Source organism: Chiloscyllium punctatum, chromosome 11 (genome assembly GCF_047496795.1).
Source record: "Chiloscyllium punctatum isolate Juve2018m chromosome 11, sChiPun1.3, whole genome shotgun sequence".
Taxonomy (NCBI): Eukaryota; Metazoa; Chordata; class Chondrichthyes; order Orectolobiformes; family Hemiscylliidae; genus Chiloscyllium; species Chiloscyllium punctatum.
Window position 1 is genome coordinate 90,641,772 of NC_092749.1, and position 27,350 is coordinate 90,669,121.

The window sequence follows — 27,350 nt, forward strand, 5'->3', positions numbered from 1 at the left end:
AGCTCCCTCCCTATTGTATACCTGTGCCATCATCTCTGCTAGGACTGTCTTGCTGGGGCAGGACATACCCAGAGATGGAGAAGGTGACAGTGGTGCTTGGGACATATGATTCCATGAGTATGACTGTCAGGCTGGTGCTTGACAAGTCTGTGAGACAGCTGTCTCAGTTTTAGCACTTGCCCCCAGTTGTTAATAAGGAGGACTTTGCAAGGTCAGCAGGGTTGTGTTTTCTTTTTGTTGTTTTCATACCAGGTCGATGCCAGCATCTCCATCTGATTTCATTCCTTTCTACATGGTCCAGAAGTTGATACAGCTGAGTAGCTTGCTAGGCCATTTCAGAAGGCATGTGTGAGTTAACCACATTGTTGTGGATGTGGAATCAGACAAGATAAGGATGACAGTTTCCAGTGAAGCCAATAAGTTTTCACTACAATTGGGGATGGTTTTGTGGCCATGATAATACCCAGAGCAGGACAGGATGAATTCCAGACTTTTATTGAATTCAAATTCCACCATCTGCCCTGATGTGGTGCACCAGGTAGGTTACTTTTTAAAAAAATAAAGGAATACTTACAAGTGCTTTCACTACTCTAGGATCCGATTCATTTTAAAAGTCAGTAGAATACTTCTGAAGGGTAGTCAATGTTGAATGTACAAAATATAGCAACTGTCTTCCATACTGTGTTGGAGTGTCAACTTTGTGCTCTACTCCCTAGACTCAGTGGGGCTTGCAACCACAATCTTCTGACCCAGGAATGAGAGTACTCTCGTTGAACCACATCTGACCCTAAATAGGTAAAGGACAGATGAGATGTAAATAGGAAGTGTACAATGAAACTTAGGGCTTAATTGCAATAACAGGTACATGCCAGCCTTAAAATTCACTTCAGTTTTTGACATTTTCATTAAAAATTTACTTTGAATTATAAAGTGCAACTGATGGAAGAAGAGTCACTGTTTTTTCTTTTCAGATTACACGTGTTTTCTTTTTCTCTATAATTAACACGCAGGGTTTGGATCCAGCTTTTATACATAACTCAAAACAAGTCATGTGTTAGGAATGCAGAACTACCTTTCAAGAGCCTCATGGAACCACAATCATTACTAAGATGTAGGTGTTGTCAGCTAATCACAGTGTGGGCTTATCTGTCTTACAAAGAAGGTGGTTCCTTAAAATGGAGCCAAAAGCTGACTCTTCACATAAAGCATTGCAGTTGTGTTTTAATGTTTTTGCACGTCTCCACATTGTAGTGATGTGTCCAACATGGAGTGTGTGAGTAGAGCTTTGCAGGTGTTTATTTTTCCCCAGTGCTGAGTTAGCACTCTCCATATACTTACAGAAAAATGCAAAACAAAGGCAGAATCTTTCTTGCCACAGAGCCAATTGTGTCATTATTGGTAGCTTTCATGCCACTGTGGTAGATGTGTGTTCAAGTCTCACTTTAGAGATTTGAGCATGTAATCCAGGCTGAGACTATGGTTTGAAAAACAACACAGTGTTACTGTGTTGTTGCATGATATGTTAAGTTAATGCCTGATCTGCCATCTTAGCTGGATGTTTAAAAAGCCATAGCAATCTTTTTAAAAAACCCAGTTGGTGATTCTTCATGATGTCCTGGCCATCTGTCAATGAACAGGTCATTATCTCAATGTGCAAATGGCATTTGCATTTCTTTCTTAACAATCATGATGACACTATAAAAGTACTTCATTGACTGTAACATGCTCTGGGACATAGTTGATAAGGTTACCTTCCATCATGTTCCACTACAAAATGTTTACAGGAAGCACACCATGAGTCAATAGCCGCACAATGTCAGTTTAAAATTGTCGTCAGATCCACTTGAGATTGTGAAAGTGCAACATAGGAGGGCTTTTATTTCTTAAATTACCAGTCTGCCAGTCATGACAGATTCTCGCACTTGCTTCTACAGCTGAAAAATAGAGAAGTTTGCATCTATCTTGTTGTGTTGGCCAGCCCAGGTCAGCTGTGACAACTCTTGACAGATTTATTCATTGCCTTGCTGAGCCAATCTTCCTATATTTATGTTGCATGGTGTGGATAACCAGTAGTAGGTGTGTTTGCTGAGTGAACTCCTTCCTAATCAGTATTGAAGACACCCCTGCAAATTTGCCATGCAGCTGGATTTTCCCCAGAGTGAGGAGAGTACATCTAGGTCAAAGACTTTAAATCTGTCCTCACATGTAAGAGCAGGCTAGGATATCCTCTTTGCACCCAGATGGTAGATGCTGCCTGCTGCCTACAAGCCACCAGAGGGCAGAGGCACTAAACAGAGAACCCCCCCCCACCAAGGAGTGTCATGCTACCTCTGACAGCACTAGTGTCAGTAGGGCTCATTTTAACTTGGGGCAATAATCTAAAATGGTTATCAGTTCAGCCACTCTTGAGATAGTTCTCTTATTTTCCATTTCTATTTAAGTCATTGTAAATAGAATCAGGAGAGGGGTTTAACCAGCTGGAATCAACCTGTTCTACAATACCATCAGTGCTATTGTGTCTATATGATTATCTCCAATAGCAGGTTTGCCAATATAGTTTACCAAAAGATAGTGGGAATCTGAAACCTCTCCCTCAAAAGATTGCGGATGCAGAGGATCAATTAATACTTTTTCTTTGGGCGGGGGCGTAAGGGTATCGAGGCAAGGTAGGTAAATGGTGTTGAGTCACAAATCAGCTTTGATCTGACAAGTTCGTGGAGCAGGCTTGATCTCTTCTAGTTCTCATATGAATGAAATGGGGTGTCAGGTGTAAGCAGTGATGGCAATGATTTACCTCAATTCATAGAATGTCATACATGATCAGTTTTAACTTCACATTTACTACTGACTCAGAGATTGCTGTGTGGGCATCAGAATCCCTTCATGATGACTATACAATTTCAGAATCACATGGAATCTAAAATTGTCCAAAATGTTATCCTTGAAAATTAGCACATTGCTGCAATTTTCTGAACCATAATTACAGCTCCGTGATGTTATTTCCAAAGAGACTCAGATTTGATCTAGTTATAGTTCTTCTGGATTGAATTGCATTATAAGCTTTTGACAGTTTTGTGTTTTGTTCACTTTAAGAATAGCAAAGCCACTCCCAATATTATTTGCAACCAGTTCCAAAGAATGTAGATCTAACACAAATTGCTGTATCTTTACCCTGCCCCTCAGTACCTGCCAGTGCTTGTGAGATACAGGCCAGTGCATGAACTTTCCCAGAGAAAGGTGGGGCTCTTTGTTAGTCACTGCCTTTGGCATCAAACCCTTCCTGCAGTCATCCATACAGTGTATTGAGTTCTTGCAGTCTGAACAAGCATTTGCACTCTGCCATGCATTTCTTTGTAAAATCTGCTTTGCAGTGCTTTTAAAAAAAAAACCCTTAACTTCTAACTGTACCTGTGGTAAAATATGTTTTTTTTTAAATGTTAAATCTACAAATATTCAAAGTTATTCTTGTTGAATATTAACTAAACAAATGCTATGTACCTCATTACAGGGATGTTTCTCTACATTTTAATCTTATTTTCCTGAGGTATATGCAAAAGATTATTTGACTAAAGGTTTAATAACTGCCCTTTGTATTCTTGATAGTCAGAAGTAGGAAAGTAAGTTGGTATTTCACAGAACTCTGTTTAATTGTTTGTACTATCCTGCTCCATTTTATTATTTGGGAACATAATTAGCCCCAGGCTGTTAAAGGTTTTTATTTGTTTTAGTCATCAGCCCTTTCTATGTTTAACCTTGTGAGTGCTGTTTTTGTTTGCCGTTACCCCTTCGATCACCTAAATCTGCCTGTTTACATTTTGTTCTTAACATAAATTCCATTTCCAGAAAATACAATACTTGAAAGTCTGGTGTAATGGTAGTTTGAATGCTCACTTCTCAGTTATGTCTAAAACTGGATAGTCAAGGTGGTTGGCGCCATTACTGCTCCACTGCATTCAAAGTACTGCATTTCATTTTGGAAACTGCACCTGAAGAAGCTTTTGGTGAGATTGCAGTGCAAATTCACCAGTATGATACCCAACCGAAGGGACAGCAGGGATAGATTAGGCCTGTATTCTCTTGAATATAGAAGATTTTTAAAATATTTGTTCATGGAATGTGGGTGTCATTGCCAAAGCCAGTATTTATTGCCCATCCCTAATTGCCAAGAGGCAGTTCAGTCAATCACACTGTTCTGCTCTGTCTCTGCAGCCACATGTAGGCCAGACCATATAAGAACAGCAGATTTCCTTCTCTAAAGAGCAAGAATGAAACATAGATTTTTACGACAATTAACGGTTGTTACACGGTCACTCCTTATTCCAGATTTTATTGAATTCAGATTTCACATCCCCGAAAGATGGTATTTATGGATTGCTAGTCCAATGACATTACCACGACACCATCCCTTCGGCTTAATTGAATTGTTTAAGATGCTTGAAGGATTTGATGGGGTAGATTGAGAGAAACTGTTTCTTCTGGCTGTGAGTCAAGAATTAGGAATATAATTTTAAAATTAGAACTAGGCCAGTCAAAGTGACATCAAGAAGCAATTCTTTTGAATTTGAATTGAACTTATTGTCACATGTACCAAAGCACAGTGAGAAGCTTTGTCTTGTGACCAATACTGATGCATTCCTGATGAAGGGCTGTTGCCCGAAACGTCAATTTCGCTGCTCGTTGGATGCTGCCTGAACTGCTGTGCTCTTCCAGCACCACTAATCCAGTATTTGGTTTTCAGCATCTGCATTCATTGTTTTTACCTTGTGACCAATACAGGCAGATCAAATAGTTTAATAGCATAGATAAGTAAATAATAGGTAAACAGTGGTGAAAACAAAAACGCAGGTACAGGCGAATGCTAAGAGTTTGTGAGTCCATTACTATTCTAACAACAGTAGGGTAGAAACTGTTTCAAAACCAGCTGGTGCATGTGTTAAAGCTTCTGTACCTTTTCCCAGATGGTAGAGGTTGTAGAAAAACATTGCCAGGGTGGGGTGGAACTTTGAGAATGCTGGCGACCTTTCCTTGACACTGGGCCTGGTAGATGGATTCTATAATGGGAGGTTGGCCTTTGTGATTGTCCGAGCTGAGTCCTCCACTCTCTGTAACCATCTCTGATCTTGAATGGTGCAGTTGCCATACCAGGTAGTGATACATCCAGACAGAATGCTCTCGATGGCGCACCTATAAAAATGGCAAGGGTATTTGTCTTCATGCCAAATTTTCTCAGCTGCCTGAGGAAGAAGAGACATTGTTGGGCCTTTGTGACCAGTGTGTCCACATGAAGAGTCCAAGAAAACTTGTTGTTGATGACCACTCCCAGGAGCTTTACACTCTCCACTCATTCCACCTTTGTGCTGTTAATGTGTAGGAGGGGGCATGAGTAACATCCTGCCGAAAGTCAATAATGTGTTCCTCGGTTTTGCTGGCATTGACAGCTAGTTGTTCTCACTGCGCTAAAGTCAAGAAATCTAAAGAAATCTCCAAAAGGATATTGAAGATAGGTCAATTGAATATTTCAAAACTGAGATTGAGAGATTTTTGTGGGGTAAGGGTATCAAGAGCTATTGTACACAGGTAGGTACCTAGGGCTAAGATACCTACCAGTGATGATCTAATTGAATAGCAGAATAGGCTTAAGGAACTGAATGACTCTCTTCCACTGTTTCTGACCATGTGATGCTGAATCGAATCTAGTCAAACTTGTATTAACATAGTTAAAAATCACACAACACCAGTTTATAGTCCAACAGGTTTAATTGGAAGCACACTAGCTTTCGGAGCAACGCTCCTTCATCATGTGATAGTGGAGGGCTTGATTGTAACACAGAATTTATAGCAAAAAAGGTTTTGTGATTTACACATGAAAGAAGTGAAACTATCACTGTATTCTAACAGATGAAAGGCTTAACAGACAATCAATTTTTCAATGTATAATTTCAGTTACATCACACTGCAAATTTTTGCTATAAACTCTGTGTTATGATCAAGCCCTCCACTACCACCTGATGAAGAAGCGTCGCTCCAAAAGCTAGTGTGCTTCCAATTAAACCTTTTGGACTATAACCTGGTGTTGTGTGATTTTTAACTTTGTACACCCCAGTCCAACACCATTATCTCCAAATCATTGTATTAACATGTTTAATATGTTTATTTTTAAACGGCAAAATGTGCATAACCAAAGGATTAAAGTGGAAAAACTGGAAATAATTCTATTGTTCTGAATTAACATGAATATACCTTTTAAGTTTCATCTATTTCCTTAAAGGCATATAAGCTGTACGTGGATTTTCCACTGAGATGTTGGCTGCTGGAATGATTAGGGGTTTAGAAAACCTTACTGTTCCTGGAGCAAATCATATACGATAGTTTAGCAATTTTGTCAAAAGTTGCTGACTGATTAGTATTTGTGAAAAATTAACCTAAATAAAATTTCCAGTCAAGATAGACAAACTGTATTTCAACCTGTTAGGCATGATTGGACATGAATCAAGTGTTCAGAAACTCTTTAACATAATTGCCTTTTCATGTTTGTCTTAGGTCTTTTTCAATGCCATTTCACATTTTAAACTCAAATTTAAATGTTGTTATAAAAGACATTTTTAAGTGAACTGTTTAAAGATTATCCATGCTGCTGACACAAGAAATTATTGTCAAAAAATGCAATGTATACCTGAATTGGTAATATTGAAAATAGTGCTGATGGATAGAGTCATGTGGTTTAGTTCTTGCAAAAATAATGAGATGATTCCTGGGTCAGGAACCCAGAAGCAAGAGTAGAAGACCTTCTGTCTGAATTTTTCCACTACATGTCGAATTGTTCACTTTTCTATCATTTTGCAACCTTCTTAACCGTCTCTTGCTATCTCTCTGCTGATAACCCTCTGTGCATCTCTTGAGATATATTGCATAAAGAAAACTCATCAAGTAGCCTCCTGGTTAGGGGCAGTATGGTGGCTCAGTGGTTAGCACTGTTGCCTCACAGTGCCAGGGACCCTGGTTTGATTCCAGCCTCTGGCGACAATGTGGACTTTGCACATTCTCCCCGTGTCTGCTTGGGTTTCTTCCGGATGCTCCGGTTTCCTCCCACAGTCCAAAGATGTGCAGGTTAAGTGAATTGGCCATGCAAAATTGCCCATAATGTTCAGGGATGTATAGGATAGGTGCATTAGTCAGAGAAAATGTAGAGTAATAGGGTAGGGGAATGGGTCTGGATGGGTTAGTCTTCGGAGGGTCAATGTGGACTTGTTGGGCAAAAGAGCTGTTTCCACACTGTAGAGTTTCTATGATTTTATGATGCTCCTTATCCATTTATTTATATTAACAAGACATTGACATGTGTGAGCTGTTGTGGAGGATTCATTAGCAACATGGCCTTTAAGTAAACTTGACTGATGGATAATGACACCATTATTTGCCCTTAATAATGTTCCCACACCAGGCTTATGACCAATGGTGTTCCACAGGGATTGGAATGGGATCCAGTTTTGTTAGTCATTTATACAAATGATTTGGATGCGAAGGCATGGTTAGTAAGTTTTCAGATGACACCAAAACTGGTGGTCTACTGGACAGTGAAGAAGCTTATCTAAGATTACAAAGAGATCTTGATCAATTGGGTCAATGGACTGTGGAGTGGCAGATGGAGTTTAATTTGAATAAATGTGAGATATTGCATTTTGGTAAATCAAACAAGGGGAGGACATATACAATTAATGGTGGGACTGTAGATAATGTTGTCGAGCAGAGAGCCCTCGGGGTTCAGGTACATAATTCATTGAAATCTGCATCACACATAGGCAGGGTGGTTAAGAATGCATTCAGCACCTTTATTGCTCAGACCTTTGAGTACTAGAGTTTGGGTGTCATATTGAGGTTGTACAGGACACTGGTGAAGCCTCTTCTGGCACAACGTGTGCAGTTCTGGTCGCCCTGTTATAGGAAGGATATTATTAAACTGGAGAGGGTTCAGAAAAGATTTATCTTAATGTTGCCAGGAATGAAGGGTTTGAGATATAAAAATAGACGGGAAAGGCTGGGACTTTTTTAACTGGAGTGTAAAAGGTTGAGGGGTGACCTCATTGAGGTTTATAAAATCGTGAGTGGATTAGATTAGGTGAATGACATCCTAGGGTCTTTTCCCCAGTATGGGTGTGTTCAAAACAAGGGGGTATATTTTTAAGGTGAGAAACAAAAGTTTTAAAAAGGACATGAAGGGGCAACATTTTTACACAGATAGTGGTTCATGTGCAGAACGTACTGCCAGAGAAAATGTTAGATGTAGGTACAGTTACAATGTTTCAAAGACATTCAGATAAGTTCATGAATAAGAAAGGTTTGGCAGGTCATGGGCCATGCGCAGTCAGGTGGGATTAGTTTAGTTTGGGAACATGGTCAGCATGGACTGGTTGGACCAAACAGTCTGTTTCCATGCTGTATGATTCTATGACTCTATACCTTCCACCACTTACCCATTCAGACCCCTGTGATGGCATTATTATTCTTAACATAAAACTACAGCTTATCTGCCACCTGCTCCCCCATCACCACCACCTTCCTCTGGCAACTTCTCCTTTAAACATCTCACTTTGATCCACCATTCTTCCCTCAACTTTAAATTCCTCAATCATTACTGCCTACCCAAGTATTACACCGCATTTCATACTGAGATATCTTCAATGCTATCCTCTGCCATTCTCTGCACTGATGTTTCACCCTTAATGATTTCAGTTTCCATCCTGTCTTGTTCTTCTTTGAGTTCACTGTCTTCCTATCTTCCCAACCCATGACATTGCAGATTGTGTTGGAGTACAAGTCTGCTGCTGTTGGTGGTCCACAGTACCTTTTGGATTCCCAATCTTGAGTTGCCAGATCTGTTCAAATGCTGTCCCATTTAACATGGTAATAATAGGAGAAAGTGAAGACTGCAGATGCTGGAGATCAAAGTTAAGAGTGTGGTGCTAGAAAAGCACAGCAAGTCAGGCAGCATCTGAGGAGCAGGAGAATCAACGTTTCGGGCATAAGCCCATCATTGGGAATCCTGATTCATTTCCGATGAAGGGCTTATGCCTGAAACATTGATTCTCCTCGGATACTGCCTGACCTGCTGCACTTTTCCAGCACCACACTCTCGAACATGGTGATAGAGCCACACAACATGATGGAGTGTATTCTAGATATAAAGGTACTGTCATGGACAGATGCATCTACAGCCGGCAGATTGTAAAGATGAGGTCAATTTGTTTTTCTCTCTTCCCTCACCATCTGCCACAGACTCAGTCTTGCTGCTATGTCCTTTAGGACCTGACTAGCTTGATTAGTAATGCTGTTACTGGCCCACTCTTGATGTTTGACATTGAAATCCCCCACCCAGAGTACATTTTGCACCCTTGTCACCTTCAGTGCTTCCTCCAAGTGTTGTTCAATATGGAGGAAGGCTGGTTGTGGTATTTGGCAGGAGGTTTCTTTGCCAATGTTTACCCTGAAACCTTCCTGTGCCTAATCCAAATTGCTTTTCTGTTTAACTCAAAAAAAAAGTTTCTCCCAAATCACGTACTTCCAAATTCCTTACAGTCTTAACTTTTGCTCCTCTACTCACAATGACATGTGCGGCTAATTTCGCACTATTAATATCTCATTCTCCATTAAAATCATTAGTGTCTCTCACCCTGGTTGTTTCCCGGTCTGATCCACATCTTAGGTTCTCAAGATTCAGGCTTGAATGTTTATGGTGAAGGACTAGTTTAGTCATTAATCACCAGATCTCGTTGTCAGTTTGTGCTTTCCATTACCAGAACTGGTTGTTTATTGGGGATCATTCTGAACTGGAACATTGTTCCACTGCCCCTAATTTGTCATATGGTCTTGTCCTTTATCCTGCCTTGGATGATTAGACATTTCCTATAGTCCTATAGTTAACTACTGCAATGACCAATTACATTATCTACAGTCCCCTCTAAAATACTATTCCTTAGTCACAGACTCCATTCCTCTTCCTGCCCACACTCTGGGACTGAGTGTTGCAAGATGAATCCTCATAACAGCTTGTCATGTTGCATGAGCTATCTAGTAGAGTTGATGGTACCGGCCTTGGTAAGGATGTTCAGGGAGTACTTGGTTTAATGTGGAAAAGGAGAGCCACTCGGTAGTCGAATGAGAAGAAGCTCTTAAATAGTAGTTTATTGCAAGATTGCAAGTATGTTCTAGTTACATTGATATGATAGTTTCTGTAATAATATCTATAAGGAAGAACAAGATAGTATATCTTACCTCTTCCAATCTTTGGTTGTTCTCCTGGCCACATCCCTGTGATTTTATCACAGTAGTTAGCATTTAAAGTACTGCTCAGCATTAACGCTTTCAGACCCTTACATCCTTATACAAAACTGAGTTTCAGATTTCATATTCTGTCCATCATCAATGCAATCTACTCACACCTCCAAGTCATCACCTGTCTTCTCCTGTGCTTAACACACCTGCTGCTGAAGCTTCATCCACCTTTTCCCTCGCAATCTGACAATACCAATATGCTCCTGGCTGGTACCCTCTGTAAAATTGGGATTCTCTAAAATTCACCATCCACTCTCATTCACCCCAAATCTTTGCACTCGCTAACCTGCTTTTGCTCCTGTGGTCATCTTCATTTAGTGTCTCCATGGGCTTATCCCACCCTGTCTTTGTGTCCTCCTTCAGCCTGATAACCTTCTGAGAATTCTGCATTCTTAAACTTTGGCCAGCTGAAGATTGTGATTTGAGTCATTTCACTGTGGCAGATGTGCTGAGGCCTAAAGCTCTGGAGTTCCCTTCCCAAATCTCTGCATATCTATCCATCTCTCCTCCTTTCAGCTATTACTTCAAATCTATTCCTTTGACTTTGGTCACCTCGAGTAATATCTCCTGGCCGGTGATGGTCAAACTCTAGCATCATCTGTTTGCTTTTATTTTCCAATCTCATTCTTTAGTTATTTAATCCACATTATCATTATCCCATAGATGATTGTGTATTTTATCTTGTTGACAAATGGGTTTGAATTTATTTCACGGCCTGGATAAGCATAAAAAGAGCAAAAGACTGCAGGAAAAGGAAATCTGAAATAAAGAAACAGAAGCTGAAAGTGCTGTAAAAATCCAGCAGGTCAGGCAGCATTTGTGGCAAGTGGAACAGCTAATGTTTCAATTCTAATGTAATTTCGTTGCAAGGTTTGTACTCCGCCTCTAGCACTGGATAAGCAGAGGATTTCTCTATTTAAATGTGGAGAAGGTGTAACCTGTCATTTTCATTAGGCAAACGTGAGGACTGCAGATGCAGTTTAGATCAGAGTGGTGCAGGAAAAGCACAGCAGTTCAGGCAGCTTCCCTTCATCAGGAATAGAAGCAGGAATCCTCCAGGGTGGTGAGATGGAGGGGGGGTGGTGCTGGGGAGAAGGTAGCAAAGAGTACAATAGGTGAATGGGGGTGGGGATGGAGGTGATAGGTCAGAGGGTGGAACGGATAGGTGGGAAGGGAGATTGGTAGGTAGGACAGGTCATGAGGCCAGTGCTGAGCTGGAAGGTTGGAATTGGAGTAAGGTGGTGGAGGGGAAATGAGGAAACTGGTGATGTCCACATTGATGTCCTGGGGTTGAAGTGTTCCGAGGCAGAAGATGAGGCGTTCTTCCTCCAGGCGTCGTGTGGTGAGGGAGCGGTGGTGGAGGAGGCCCAGGATCTGCGTGTCCTCGGCAGAGTGGGAGGGGGAGTTGAAATGTTGGGCCATGGGCAGTGGGGTTGATTGGTGAGGGTGTCCCTCAGATGTTCATCCTTAGCTACTGGCTCATTCCCACTTCCTGGCACAAACTGAGACTAAACCAGTTTGTTCACAAGCTTAGAGCAGAATTTACCCATGAGCTTTGGGACCCTGTTGCTGGGATTAAATAGGGCTTTGGGTCCATTCTGTGTAGAGACATAATTGGCTGTAATTTTCCCTAAATTGGTCAATGAAGGCCAGAGGATGGATTTTCCATCCAAGTAAGGATGACAGGTGGGCTCTCGGAACTGGATGATTCATTAAAAAGCAGGCAGCCCTTAATGGTAAGTGACAGAGAGAGGGCTCCCAGAATAGATGCTCACTCTCCCTAACTTTAACCATAAAGGAAAGCATCATCCAAGCCATCACTACAAATGGTGAATCTGCCACTGTCAGACCCACCTCAAAGCAGAGTCAAAAGGTGTGGCGTTGAAAAAGCACAGCAAGTCAGGCAGCATCCGAGGAGCATGAGAGTCGACCTTTCTGGCATAAGCCCTTCATCAGAAATATGCCCGAATTGTCAACTCTTCTGCTCCTCTGATGCTGCCTGACCTGCTGTACTTTTCCAGCGCCACACTTTTTAATTTTGATCTGCAGTCATAGAGTCATAGTGTTACCCAATACATTCAGGAATCTGATGGTCCACTCAGGCAGCCTTTTTAGGGCGTAAACGAGGAGAATTAGCTACCCATCACTTTAACTCTGCCATCCCACCCCCATCCTACCTCTTTAAATAAAGTGGCTTCTGGATAGGGTGATGCCAGGAAATTGGTATGTCTGGAAGCATAAATGTATGCACTCACCTCACTATGAACTCACCCCATCAGGGCATAAAAGTGCAATATTTGATGTATAATGTATAACGTTATGACCACCTATTCACCCTTCTTTACGCCTCCGAAACATTACTCGATATTGTACCTGTCACAAGTTATTTGTGCTGAAATCCTCACTCAAGCCTTTGTTGCTTCTGGACTATTTCATTCCTGATTGGTCTCATACATTGTATCCCCCCTCTTAAACCGGAAGTCATACAAGGTTTTTCTATTTGTGTCATTCTTATCAATTCCCATTTGCCTATTACCCCTGTGCTCATGCATCTGCAATAGCTCCCATTAAGTAACATCTTGTTTTTAAAATTCCCATTCTTGTTTTCAAAGCCACCCAGGACCTCATTCTTCCCTGAACTTAAAATCTCTGCCAAAGCCATAACCCTGTGGAATACCTGAATTCCTAAAATCTAGATCACTCAAACTTGATTTTAATACCTCCACCATTGCTGACTGTGTCTTCAGTTGCATTGGCCTTAAAATCTAGATTGTCTCCTCAACTCTGCCTGTCTAACAAACCTTTGTCTTTTAACACATGCCTTAAAACCATCCTCTTTCCCCAATATTTTGGTGATCTGACCTCTGTGATTGTGTCATGTTATATTTTGTTGCACTCCTGTAAAGCGCCTTGGGACGTTACATTAAAGGTGCTACATAACTTGAATTGTTATTGTAATTTCATCTTTTGAACTTCCCAGTGTGCCCTTTGAAGCTGTCTACGCAGTGATCTCTGTGATGCCAAAGTGTATCATTCCAGAGCTGCCCAGTTCCTGAGCTCTGGAATTCTCTCCCTAAACATCTCCTCTCCTTTATCTTCAGTTGCTCTTTTGAGACACTCTTTAATACTCTGAAGGTTTTAGTACTAATGTTTCTTTGTGTGGAAAGTGCCAAATGTTGTTAAATTATGTTCTTGTGAAGTATCCTAGGATGTTTAAGGTGTTATGTAGACGTAAGCTGTCATTTTTAATACATATTTTGTATTTTTTTTAGATGTTGACTTTACTAAGTTTCAGCTCTAATGCTAATTCATTTGTCAAGTTTATTGCTGAGAGGGTAGTGCTGGAAAAGCACAGCAGGTGGGGGGAAGGTAGCTGAGAATTTGATGGGTAGAATTGAACTCAACTCTGCACACCTTGACACCATTCTGTCCCCCTTAGTCCAGAAACTCCCCACCTATGTTCGGGACACCACCCGCGCCCTTCACCACCTCCAAGACTTTAGTTTCCCTGGCACCCAACGCCTCATCTTCACCATGGACATCCAGTCTCTGTACACATCCATCCGCCACGATGAAGGTCTCCAAGCCATCTGTTGCTTCCTCTCTCACTGTCCAAACCAGTGCCCTTCCACCGATACCCTCATCCACCTGGCTCATCTGGCCCTCACCCATAACAACTTCTCCTTCCAATCCTCCCACTTCCTCCAAACCAAAGGAATAGCCCATAGGCACCTGACCCAGCTATGCCTGTCTCTTTGTCAGGTACATGCAACAGTCCATTTTCCACAGCTACCTTGGCACCACTCCCCAACTGTTCCTCCCGTTACATCGATGTCTGTATCGGCAATATCTTGTGCTCCCATGAGGAGATTGAACAGTTCATCAACTTCACTAATACCTTTCACCCTGACCTGAAATTCATTTGCACCATCTCGGACACCTCCCTCCCCTTCCTGGACATTTCCATCTTCAGCGACCAACTAACCATGGACATCTTCTACAAGCCCAATGACTCCCACAGCTACTAACACTACACCTCCTCTCACCCTGCCTCCTGTGAAAACACCATCCCTTATTTCCAATTCCTCCGCCTCTGCCGCACTTGTTCCCAGGAGGACCAATTCCACCTTCTTCCAAGATAGCAATTTCCCTTCTCTCATGGTTAATGATGCCCTCCAGCACATCTCCTCCACTTCCCACACCTCCGTCCTTGAACCCCATCCCTTTCAATGCAACAAGGACAGAATTCCCTGGTCCTCACCTTCCATCCCACAAACCTCTGTGTACATCGCATCATCCTCCGCCACTTCCGCATCTACAAACGGGCCCCACCACCAGAGATATGTTTCCCTCCCCACCCCATCAACATTTCCTCCGCGACTCCCTTGTCAAATCCACACCCCATGCCAGCCCACACCCCACTCCCAGCACCTTACCCTGCCACCACAGGAAGTGCAAAACCTGTGCCCACACCCTCTCCCTCATCTCTATCCAAGGCCCCAAAGGATCCTTCCACATCCGACAGAAATGTACCTGTATTTCCATAATGTCATCTACTGTAACTGTTGCACCCAATGTGGTCACCTCTGCATCAGGGAGATAGGACACCAACTTGTGAATCATTTCATAGAACATCTGCACAAACGAACCCCACCACCCTGTGGCTGAACACTTCAACTCCCCCTCCCACTCTGCCAAGGACATGCAGGTCCTCGGCCTTCTCCATCACCAAACCCTTACCACCTGACACCTGGAGGACGAACACCTCATATTCTGCCTTGGGGCCCTGCAACCACATGGGATCAATGTGGACCAGTTTCCTCATTTCCTCTCCCCCCACATTATTCCAGTCCCAATTCAGCACTGCCCTCCTGACCTGTCCATCACCTTTCCTATCTATCCACTCCACCCTCCTCTCTGACCTATCGCCCTCTCCTCCACCTTCATCTACCTATTGCATTCTCAGCTACCTTGTCCCCAGCCCCATCCCCCTCCCATTTATCTCTCAGCCCTCCCAGCCCGTAAGCCTCATTCCCAATCAGGCTTATGCCTGATTCTCCTGCTCCTTGAATGCTGCCTGAACTTTTCCAGCACCACACTCTGAACTCCAGCATCTGCAGTCCTCACTTTCTCCTCAGGTTTATTGCTGCCAGTCATGACACCCAGCTTGGGAATATGTCAGCTAAGTGTTGATTTTTGACTTTTCTTTATACATTGCAGGATATTGGAGGTTGCAGTTAGATCATATCTGTGCTCATCTGCGCAGTTATACGCAAAACAATACTGAATTCCGGGCTCTACTTGGAGAACCTCAAATGGGAAAGGTAAGTGCTTAAACTCACTATTTTTGGTTCTTGAGAAATAGGTTAGAATGCTATTTAAAGGTAATTTAATTAAACTTGCAGTTATATAATTTCTTTCACATCATTGGAAATCACCATGGGATCTCTTATTAACAAATGTTTCAACTAAAAATTGTAACTTTCCACATTGCATCCCTGAGTCTAATCTAGCTAGACTACCCTCCACTGTGCTGGTGCAGGATGCAAGCAAACGCCTTGCCAATGCATCTTCAGAAGGCTCACAGCCATCATCTTTGAGCTAGTGTGGGTGGTGCTATTGGGCAGATGTTGTATCTCCTTTGGTTTGCTGTATGTTGTTGGCCATCCATATCTGTGGAAGAGAAGAGAAAGAATTATTGGTGAAGGTGTATAAACCGTGATGTAGAGGACCGTGGGAGACTTCCAGTCTTTCTGTGAAGAGTACACTGCAATATACCTCGCGGGTTTGATCTACCTGTTCCTATCCCTCCATCAACATGGAGCTAGTTATTTTGCTGAGTTTCAGACATTTCTGGGGCTGCTGGGAATGAGGACTGTAGACACTAGGTTACTTCTGGCTTGCCGTGTGTGAAGTGCTTTTAAATATAGTGCCAGAACATCCAACCCCAGAAATTCCCAGCAGGGAATATAACTTCTGCTTGCCTGTCTTATTGATTCCCTGTTTAGGGAGTGCATCAACTCATTTACCTAAAACAAAAATTAATGGCAAAGGGCATGATCAAGAGAGAAAACTCACCACTGACAATGACAGAAATGACACTGACTTGGATGCCCAATGTCACAGTTTAAATCCAAATGAATGATGCTGGCCCCATGTCCAACACCCCTTTCTTTTCCAAAGTTCTTTAACAACTTTTTACCTCCCAAATCTGTTCTTCATCTTTTCTATGACTTCATGTTTGAATCCCTCCAATGAGGTTTCGGTTCCAGCCAATGCACTGGAAAGTAGTTCTTCTTTAAAAATCACAAATGATTTGTGACTCGTATGACTCTGAAAAGGTAAACTATCCCTCCCTACCTTCCACAACCTGATTGCAGTCTCAATAAAGATGATCTTACCAGCTTCCTCTCACACCTCTCCACTCTCAGCTGAATGGGACTGCACTTACCTTTATTCCATTCTTATCTACCTAATTGAAGCCAATTTGTTGCTTTTCCTTTTACTCTGCAGCATTTTTTCTGGTGTCTTCCAACAATCTTACTTTGTCCCCATACCCCTTCCTATTATTTAAATATATGCTGCTCTTGGAGACATATTCTAAAAGCACAACCTTTAGAACACTCTGATTTTAATTCTTCCACATGTTGGGGACAACCTTCAACTAACCAAGCACTCTAAACTCGCGAGGTCCCTGCCTAAGCTTCTCCACTGCTCAATCTCTTTCTTCCTGTAATTCACTCCTTAAACATATCTCTGACCAAGCTTTTGACTATCTGTCTTTGCGTCGCAGTCTAACTTTGCTTTACAATGCTCCTGAGGATTCCTTGTGACATTTTGTCACTTTACAAATTCAAGTTATTGCTTCTTTTGACAATGTTCTGAAATATTTTCAAATTTGTAAGCTACTGAAAATTGTTTTTCCTTATTTACCTGATAAAGGCTCCTTAGAATTGTAAGTACAATACCTCTATCAGATTTCTTCTCCACCTCCTCTATCCTATTTTTTGTCATCTGTCTTAATATCTCCTTATATTAGTTAGCATCAGTTTTCCTTTTTGATTTTTTTTTCCTGTGAAGTGCCTTGGGATGTTGTACCGTATTAAAAACGCTTTATCAATTCAACTTGTGGTTTTTCTCTGTATCTAGTGTCTCTAATTGATCCTCATAACTAAAGCCTGCCCTTCCCCTTTCAAACTTGACATCATCTTCACAAATCACTAGTGCACATTCTCCCTGGCCTTGACATCATAAGCCATGCAAAACTGAACATGATATTCCAATTGCTGTTGAAGTAATAGTTTAGCTTTACATGTTTGATTTTGTGCTGTTTGGGTTCTTGACTCCATACACTGATGGTGTCAGCAGCCAATGGAAAAAGAAATGAGGTGGGTGTAAAACAGGCAATTGATTCAATGTTACTCATTTTGTGCTACAGGCCAAACTTTTCCACCTGTGTCCTGTTAAGCAAATCTACAATCCTGTATACACCTTGTAAAAAATCAGCTTTAACTTACTTACACATTTTAAAGCTATGTGTTTTATGAATTGCTAAGGCCCTTATAGAGTCATAGAGGCATAAAGCACGAAAACAGACTCTTTTTGGTCCAACTCGTCCATGCCGACCAAGTTTCCCAAACTAAAATAGTCCCATTTGCCTGCATTTGGCCCATATCCCTCTAACCCTTTCCTATTCATGTACTTGTCCAAATGTCTTATGAATGTTGGAATTTTACCTGCATATACCAATACCTCTGGTAGTTCATTACACATTCGCACCGTTCTCTGTGTGGAAAAGTTGCACCTCAGGTCCTTTTTAAATCTTTATCCTCTCACCTTAAAAATATGTCCTCTAGTTTTGAATTTGCCTACTCTAGCTATTCACCTTATCTATGCCTGTCATGATTTTATAAATCTTTAAGGTCATCTCTCAACCTTGTGTGGTCCAGTGAAAAAACATCCGAGCTTATCCAGCCTCTCCTTATAACTCCAAAGCCTCCAGTCCCAGTAGATCCTTGTAGGTATTTTCTGCATCCTTGCCGATATAGGAAGGATATTATTAGGGTAACTAGAACTGTGCACAGTTCTCTAAGTTGGCCTCATCATTGTCCTGTAACATGATGTCCCAATTCCTAAACTCAGTGGTCTGAATAATGAAGGCAAGCATTCCAAATGCTGCCTTTACCACTCTGTCCACCTGTGATGCAATATTCAATGAATCATTTACCTGAACCCTTTGATCTACCTATTCTGTAATGTTCTCTCTGTCACCAATGCACTACCATTTACTGAACAAGTCCTCCCCTTTCTCATCTTAGCAAAATGCAATACTTTGTATTTAGCCAAATTAAATTCCAACGCCTTGGCCCATTGACCGAATTGATCAAGATCCCTTTGTAACCCTAGATAATCTTCCTCACTGTCAACTATATCACCAACGTTAGTGTCATCCGCAAACTTACTAACCACGCTTCCTGTGTTCTCATCCAAATCGTTTGTATAAATGAGAAATAATAGTGGACCCAGCACATGCAGAACACGTAGCATGGGGCTATTTTTCCTGGTGCATCAGAGGCTGAGAGGTGACCTTATGGAGGTTTATAAAATCATGAGGGGCATGGATAGGGTGAGTAGACAAGGTCTTCTCCCCTGGGTGGGGGAATCCAAAACTAGAGGGTATAGGTTTACGATGAGAGAGAAAAGAATTAAAAGGGACCCTGCAGAGGATGGCGTATATATGGAGTGAGCTGACAGATGAAGTGGTGGAGGCTGGCACAATTACAACATTTAAAAGGCATCTGGATGGATACATGAATAGAAAGGTTTCAAGTGGTATAGGCCAAATGCTGGAAAACAGGACTTGGTTTATTTAGGATATCTGGTCAGCATGGACGAGTTGGCCCGAAGAGTCTGTTTCTATGCTGTACAGCTCTATGACTGTAAGACAGCTCACTGTCATCTTCTGAAATGCAACTAAGATTAGGCAATAAATGCTGACAGAAAGAATAGTGATGTATTTCCCTAGTATGAAGGTGGCAATGTTCCCACGATCTGCCCTTGTCTTTTGAGATGGCAGTAGTTGTGGGTTTAAGACATGTTGTCCAAGGAGCCTTGGTAAATGTCTGCAGTGCATCTTATAGATAGTATACAGTGCTGTGTTGGTGGTGGTGGAATGAATGTTTGTGGTGCCGGTCAAGTGGGCTGCTTTGTCCTGGATGGTGTCAAACTTCTCAAGTATTTTGGAGCTGCACTGATCCAGGCAAGGGGGAGTGTCAAGTGACACTCCTGACTTGTGCCTTTAGATTGTGGCCAGGCTTTGGGAAGTCAGGCGGTGAGTTACTCACTGCAGGAGTCCTAGCCTCTGAACTGGTTTTGTAGCCACAGCATTTAGATGCCTCGTCCAGTTCAGTTTCTGGTCAATGGTAACCCCAAAGACATTTATAGTAGATTATTCAGCAGTGGTTAACCTATGAAAGTTAGTGATTAGATTTTCTTGTGCTGTAGATGCTCATTTTGTGAAACTTGTGGCCATTTGTCAGTCTAAACCTGGATATTGTCCAGGTCTTGATGCATTTGGACATAGACTATTTAAGTATCTGATGAGGTTCTGAACATTGTGAAATCATCAGCAAGTACCCCCCTTCTGACATACGTAATGATAAGGGAAGTCATTGATGATGCAGCCAAAGATGATTGAGCCCACCACAGTCCCCGACCTGCAGAGATGTCCTGGAGCTATGAATGTCCTCCAACAACCACAACCATCTCCCTACGTGTTAAGTATGAGCAGCCAGAGGAGAGTATTCCCCAATTCTCAATGGTTCTAGTTCCATTAGGGATTCTCGCTACAACACTTGGTCAAATGTAACCTTGATGTCAATGGATGTCATTTTTGTCTCGCCTCCGGAATCAGATCTTTGTCCATGTTTGAACCAAGGCTCAATGAGGTCAGGAGTAGATTGGGGAAACTAGCCATTGGGTGGCAATGGCAGATGTCAAGGCCCTCAATTGCTGGCAAGTTGTGAAAGTCCCCAGTGGACCTTCTTGCCCAGCATTAGTTGCAGAGATGGTGAGACAATTCTCTCCAGAGCCAACCCACTCCATTACTTCCCCTTCTCTCCACTTCCAATGAGAGAAAGGTAATGGCCACAACCCCCTGACTCTGGTATGAGAGCTCCCAACTGAGCCATAGCTGACTCCATATATGATTTCATAGAATCATAAACTCCCTACAGTGTGCAAACAGGCCTTTGACCCATCCAGTGCTGACTGTTGTCTGTACAGCATGCCATGCAGATTCTACCCACCACCTCCACACCCCCCCCCCCCCCCCCCCCCCCCCAAATCAAACCCTATCCCTGTAAGCCTGCATTTCTCATGGCTAGTCTACCTCAGCCTGCACATCCCTGGACATTATGGGCAATTTAGCATGGCCTAACCATCTAATCTGTGTGTCTTCGGACTGTGGGATAAAACTGGAGCAGCCAAAGGAAATCCACACAGACATAAGGAGAATGTACAATCTCCACAAAGTCGCCTGAGGCTGGCATCAAACCTGGGTCTCTGGCGCTGTGAGGTAGCAGTGCTAACCACTGAGCCATCGGGCTATTTCATTTTATTGTTATTCCTTCACAGGGTTGTGGATATTTTTGGCAAGGCCACTATGGTTCATTCCTAAGTTAGTGATTACTTGTTTTATGTTGGGAGCATTAATTGATTTACTTTTATCTCTGACAGATTGTTTCAGCTACTGTCCATGAAGATGGTTATGAGCTTAGTCTCCAAGTGAACTTTGTCCTTGCAGGAAATAAGGTTTGTTTGCTGTGGAGTTGCATGTTATCTGCTGGCTTTGAAATGATGTAAAGGCCCTCTGTAATGTTTACTGGTCGCTCCCCATTGAAATCAAGTAACTTGAAACACTGACCCAGATTCTAATAGATGCTAAAAAACATTGTAGGTCGCAATCATGTTTTAAAATGACTGATCAGTTGAATAAAAATGAAATTTCCTGCCAACCTCCTGCCTACACTACTTATGATTCAGATATCCTGTTCTAGAACATAGAACATAGAAAAATACAGCGCAGTACAGGCCCTTTGGCCCTCGATGTTGCGCCGATCCAAGCCCACCTAACCTACACTAGCCCACTATCCTCCATATGCCTAACCAATGCCCGTTTAAATGCCCATAAAGAGGGAGAGTCCACCACTGCTACTGGCAGGGCATTCCATGAACTCACAACTCGCTGAGTAAAGAATCTACCCCTAACATCTGTCCTATACCTACCACCCCTTAATTTAAAGCTACGCCCCCTCGCAATAGCTGATCCATACGTGAAAAAAGGTTCTCATGGTCAACCCTATCTAAACCCCTAATCATCTTGTACACCTCTATCAAGTCACCCCTAAACCTTCTTTTCTCCAATGAAAACAGCCCCAAGTGCCTCAGCCTTTCCTCATACGATCTTCCTACCATGCCAGGCAACATCCTGGTAAACCTCCTCTGCACCCGTTCCAATGCCTCCACATCCTTCCTATAGTATGGCGACCAAAACTGCACACAATACTCCAGATGCGGCCGCACCAGAGTCTTATACAACTGCAGCATGACCTCAGGACTCCGGAACTCAATTCCTCTACCAATAAAAGCCAGTACGCCATATGCCTTCTTCACAGCACTATTTACCTGGGTGGCAACTTTCAGAGATCTGTGTACATGGACACCAAGATCCCTCTGCTTATCCACATTACCAAGTATCCGACCATTAGCCCAGTACCCTGTCTTCTTGTTATTCTTACCAAAGTGAATCACTTCACACTTGCCTACATTGAACTCCATTTGCCACCTTTCTGCCTAGCTCTGCAGCTTATATATATATATCCCGCTGTAACCTGCCACATCCTTCCTCACTGTCAATAACTCCACCGACTTTTGTATCATCCGCAAACTTGCTCACCCAACCTTCTAGCCCCTCCTCCAGGTCATTTATAAAAATGACAAACAGCAATGGTCCCAAAACAGATCCTTGTGGAACACCGCTAGTAACTGCACTCCAAGATGAACCTTTACCATCAACTACTACCCTCTGTCTTTTTCCAGCCAGCCAATTCCTAATCCAAACCTCCAACGCACCCTCAATGCCATACCTCCGTATTTTTTGCAGTAGCCTACCATGGGGAACCTTATCAAATGCCTTACTAAAACCATATACACCACATCTACTGCTTTACCCTCGTCCACCTCCTTAGTCACCTTCTCAAAGAATTCAATAAGGTTTGTGAGGCACGACCTGCCCTTCACAAAACCATGCTGACTATCCTTGATCACATTATTCCTATCCAGATGTTCATAAATCCTATCCCTTACAATTCTCTCCAAGACTTTGCCCACAACAGAAGTGAGACTCACCAGCCTATAGTTACTAGGGTTATCCCTACTCCCCTTCTTGAACAAGGGGACCACATTCGCTATCCTCCAGTCTTCTGGCACTATTCCTGTAGACAACGAGGACATAAAAATCAAGGCCAATGGCTCTGCAATCTCCTCCCTTGCTTCCCAGAGAATCCTAGGATAAATGCCATCAGGCCCAGGGGACTTATCTATTTTCACCCTTTCCAGAATTTCCAACACCTCTTCCCTACATACCTCAAAGCCATCCATTCTAATTAATTGTGACTCAATATTCACATCGGCAACAGTGTCCTGTTCCTGAGTGAATACTGATGAAAAGTATTCATTCAGTGTCTCCCCAATCTCTTCAGCCTCCACACGCAGCTTCCCACTACTATCCTTGACTGGACCTATTCCAAAAGCCTTTGGGTTTTCCCTAATCCTACCAACTAAGGACTTTTCATGTCCCCTCCTTCCTGCTCTTAGCTCTCTCTTCAGATCCTTCCTGGCTACCTTATAACTCTCAATCGCCCCAATTGAACCTTCACGCCTCATCTTTACATAGGCCGCCCTCTTCCCTTTAGCAAGGGATTCCAATTCCTTATTAAACCACGGCTCCCTCACACAACCCTTTCCTCCCTGCCTGACTGTTACATACTTATCAAGGACACTCAATAGTTGAACAAGCTCCACATATCGATTGCGCCCTTCCCTTGAAGCCTACTTTTCCAAGCCATGCATCCTAAGTCATGTCTCACCGCATCATAATTTCCCTGTCCCCAGCTATAACTCTTGCCCTGCAGTGCACACTTATCCCTCTCCATCACTAGAGTAACAGTCACCGAATTGTGATCACTGTCCCCAAAGTGCTCACCTACCTCCAATTCTAACACCTGGCCTGGTTCGTTACCCAGAACCAAATCCAGTATGGCCTCACTTCTTGTTGACCTGTTTACATATTGTGTCAGGAAACCCTCCTGCACACATTGGACAAACACCGACCCATCTAACATACTCGAGCTATAGCTTTCCCAGTCAATATCTGGAAAGTTAAAGTCCCCCATAACAACCACCCTATTACTTTCACTCTTCTCCTGAATCATCCTCGTAATCCTTTCTTCTACATCTCTGAGACTATTAGGAGGCCTGTAGAAAACTCCTAACAGGGTGACCTCACCTTTCCTATTTCTAACCTCAGCCCAAACTACCTCAGATGGCAAGTCTTCATCCATCGTCCTTTCCACCGCTGTAATACTATCTTTGACAAGCAATGCCACACCTCCCCCTCTTTTACCCCCACCTCTGACCCTACTAAAACATTTAAACCCTGGAACCTGCAACAGCCAATCCTGTCCCTGTTCTACCCATGTCTCCGTAATAGCCACAACATCGAATCCCAGGTACCAACCCACGCTGCAAGTTCACCTACCTTATTTCTTATACTTCTCGCATTGAAGTATACACACTTCAAGCCACTTTCCTGTTTACAGGCACCCTCCTTCGAGATTGATGCCATGTTCCTAACCTCCCTACACTCCAGGACCTGCACCCTAAAGCTACAGTCTAGGTTCCCATGCCTCTGCAGAGTTCGTTTAAACCCCCCCAAAGAGCACTAGCAAACCTCCCCCCAAGGATACTGGTGCCCCTCAGGTTCAGGTGTAGACCATCCTGTTTATAGAGTTCCCACCTTCCCCAGAAAGAACCCCAGTTATCCAGATACCGGAATCCCTCCCTCCTGCACCATCCCTGTAGCCACTCATGTGACTTGTGAAGGTTTAAGAAAAACATGTAGGTTTCTATTGGGTTCAAGCTTGCTTGCCTTCCTGGCATTGTCTGCTTCCTAAAGCCAACTGGGCGGATTTCAGAGACCACCACCTCCACAGTGTTCCTCCAAAGGCCCACAGCCTGGGGAAACTAGCCACTGTTCTCACTCACAAAGGAAGTGTTAGGCCATTAATCGACCACGTAATGCCCTCAATTGCTGTGATTCTCGATATTTTTGATTTTTTTCACTGCTATGAATTAAAACTATTTCTAAAAATCAGACCGAAATAGGAGAGGGATAATTTGGATTTGGTAAAATGGCATTTCACCATCCTCCAAGAAACTGGGTGAGGCTGGAGTGGTAAGAAATGTCAACAAATGTTTTTTTTAAATTCATCTTGGGATATGATGTGGCTGATATTGTCCTTCCCTTGATTCTGAGAGAAGGTCCTGGTGGACAGCCTTCTTGAACTGCCCATGTTGGGGTGAAACATCATAGTGACTTACTCAGCCTTTTCCCAGGGTAGTTTAAAGCACAGCCACTGAGTGCAGTTATGTGCTGATCAGGGAAGGACAGCAAATTTCTTCATTGGTAAACCAGTTAAGTTTTATAATGACAATATGGCAGTTTCATGATGACTTTTACTAACACCAGATTTTTGTTAAACTTATATCAAATTCTCAAACTACCCTGGACGGATCTGAATTTTCATCCTCTGCATTATTAGTCCAGGTATCTGGTTTATTCAAGCAATTACATAACCTCTACACACTCATAGCCCCTAACAACATCTTTATGTTGTAAATAAAGGTCTCTTCTGCCACCAGTGGCACTGGTCCTCCTTAACTAGCCCAATCCAGGTGAGGAAGCCTTCAGTCTGCCCAGCCCTACTTCCCTGATCATCATCACAGCCTGATCCTTTAACCTTTTCCCTTTCCTGATCATCACTTTGATCTTTGGTCATATTTACTGCTATCATGTTATAAATCTGCTTGTTACTGCAGAACAGTGCCTCTTCTGTAAATATTTTATGGTGGCGTACTCTCTACCATGAATCACGAGATAGGCCTAAGTCAAAAGAAGGACAGGTGACAGCAACCTACGTGCAACTGCACTTACCCGGTCTCACATCCTGCCACAAGTGGCAAATACCACAAGGGGACAGCACTGCTCAGCTGGGAAAATAGACTTCCCACTCCCAGCAGAGAACCAGATCCTGCCCACTTTTCCAAACTTACTCCAAATCACAAATCCTTAAAATATGTCCATAACCATCCTCAAGGAAAACACAAAATTGAAGATTTCCCAAATGGCTTGGAAAGATGAGATAAAGACAGAGGAGGAGGGGTTATTAATGTATTTGGTAATGTTTGAACCCACTGTTATTGGTAGAAACTGATTTTCTTCAGTGTACATTGAATATTAACCATGTTACACACTCAATGAGGAGCACTGGAACAGAAAATTAATCACTTGTATTGAAGACTATTTAGAAAATGAAACAGCTTTAATTCAATAAAGTTGATGCTAGGCATATTCATAGCCTTGTGAAAGTCTGCGTTTAACAGTGGACTAGGAGGCAGGTTGAGTGATTTGATCTTGGTTGGGTAAGTTGTCATGCAGTAAAATTTAGTTGTGATGAGGAGTCACATGTTCAAGGTGCCTTTTTATGCTTTGTTTTCTGTCCAACAGAGCATTCTAACTGGAAAGGCACAGAAGCTTTCTGAGAACAACTTCCTTAGTAGTGTGACTGAAGGCAGAGATGGTTGCCATAGTAGTCTGACCAGTTTAGGTGAGTTCCACTGATGCAGTATGGATTTGACGGCAGTTATTCAGTTTAAGGGAGTGGGTGGCATTTAGAGCACAAAATACTTTCTGCTTGAAAATGTCACGCAGATTTGATGTAAGAACACCCTACGTGTATTTTGTTGCTAAAAGTATCAGCAAAAGGAATCTGGCTCCTTTGTACCAAATCATGTTCTGGCTACAATTGTATAAACTACATCAGTACAGAAACCAGCTCCACCTCAACAAAGCTAGAAAACGCCTTTCTTTATAAAAAAACAAATCCCAATTTTTTCAATTATTTAACAACCAATTTGTGCTCTGCATTGTATTTCTATCTGTGTCTATAATGTGTTTATATAAAAATCAGCTTCCTTGTTAGAATAACAACAAATATGTGAAAAAAAACTCATTAACAATGCAAAATGAATTATACCTATCCTCTCCCCAACCACATTTTAGTTGCCTTTTGTACCTCAGCAGTAGGTAGAAGTGATTTGTGTACTTGGACATATCAAGCTTTGTTCCTCCACAGCTTGTAAAGTCTCTCATTGCTTATAAAAATAAATTCCAAAGTATCTGACATAGAAATGTGGGAAGTTTGAGTGTCAGCAAACTATTTGTCCAATTGTCTACTCCACCATCCAATGTGATCATGGCTGATCCTCTATCTCAATGCCAAGTTCCAGCTCTCTCCCTATATGCCTTGGCATTTTTAGTCTCTTAAAATCTATGTTTCTTAAATATATGCAGTGATGTGGCCTTCACATCCTTCTGTGGTAGAGAATTCCACAGGTTCGCCACGCTCTGAGTGAAGACATCTCTTCTCATCTGATTCTGAAATGGTCTATCCCTCATGTTGAAACCCTTGTGACTTTCTGATGATGACAAAGGGAACATTATCCTTGCATCCAGTCACACTATCCCACATTGCTCCATTGGCCATGACTTAATCTAACAATGACCCTTTGCAGCATCCAGCTCCCAATATTTACAATATTTACTGTGGCTTTCTCAATGTAATTTATAGGTAAATCCAATGGCCTACTGTCTCCTTATACCAAATATATTTTAAAAGTGG

The 27,350-nt window shown here is 42.4% G+C and overlaps 1 protein-coding gene across 10 annotated transcripts in view; it reads left to right on the top strand.

The window, feature by feature from the left end:
* Nucleotides 1-27,350, top strand: part of dzank1 (double zinc ribbon and ankyrin repeat domains 1) — a 113,949-nt gene that overhangs the window by 63,527 nt on the left and 23,072 nt on the right. For all 10 annotated transcript variants that reach the window (XR_011961911.1, XM_072581221.1, XM_072581224.1 and 7 more), the window contains 3 exons: nt 15,550-15,653; nt 21,067-21,141; nt 26,177-26,276. Coding sequence is in view for 9 of the 10 variants with exons in the window: in XM_072581221.1 (XP_072437322.1) it covers nt 15,550-15,653; nt 21,067-21,141; nt 26,177-26,276 (279 nt within the window). In the remaining variant the exon portion in view is untranslated. The remainder of the gene's footprint in view (nt 1-15,549; nt 15,654-21,066; nt 21,142-26,176; nt 26,277-27,350) is intronic.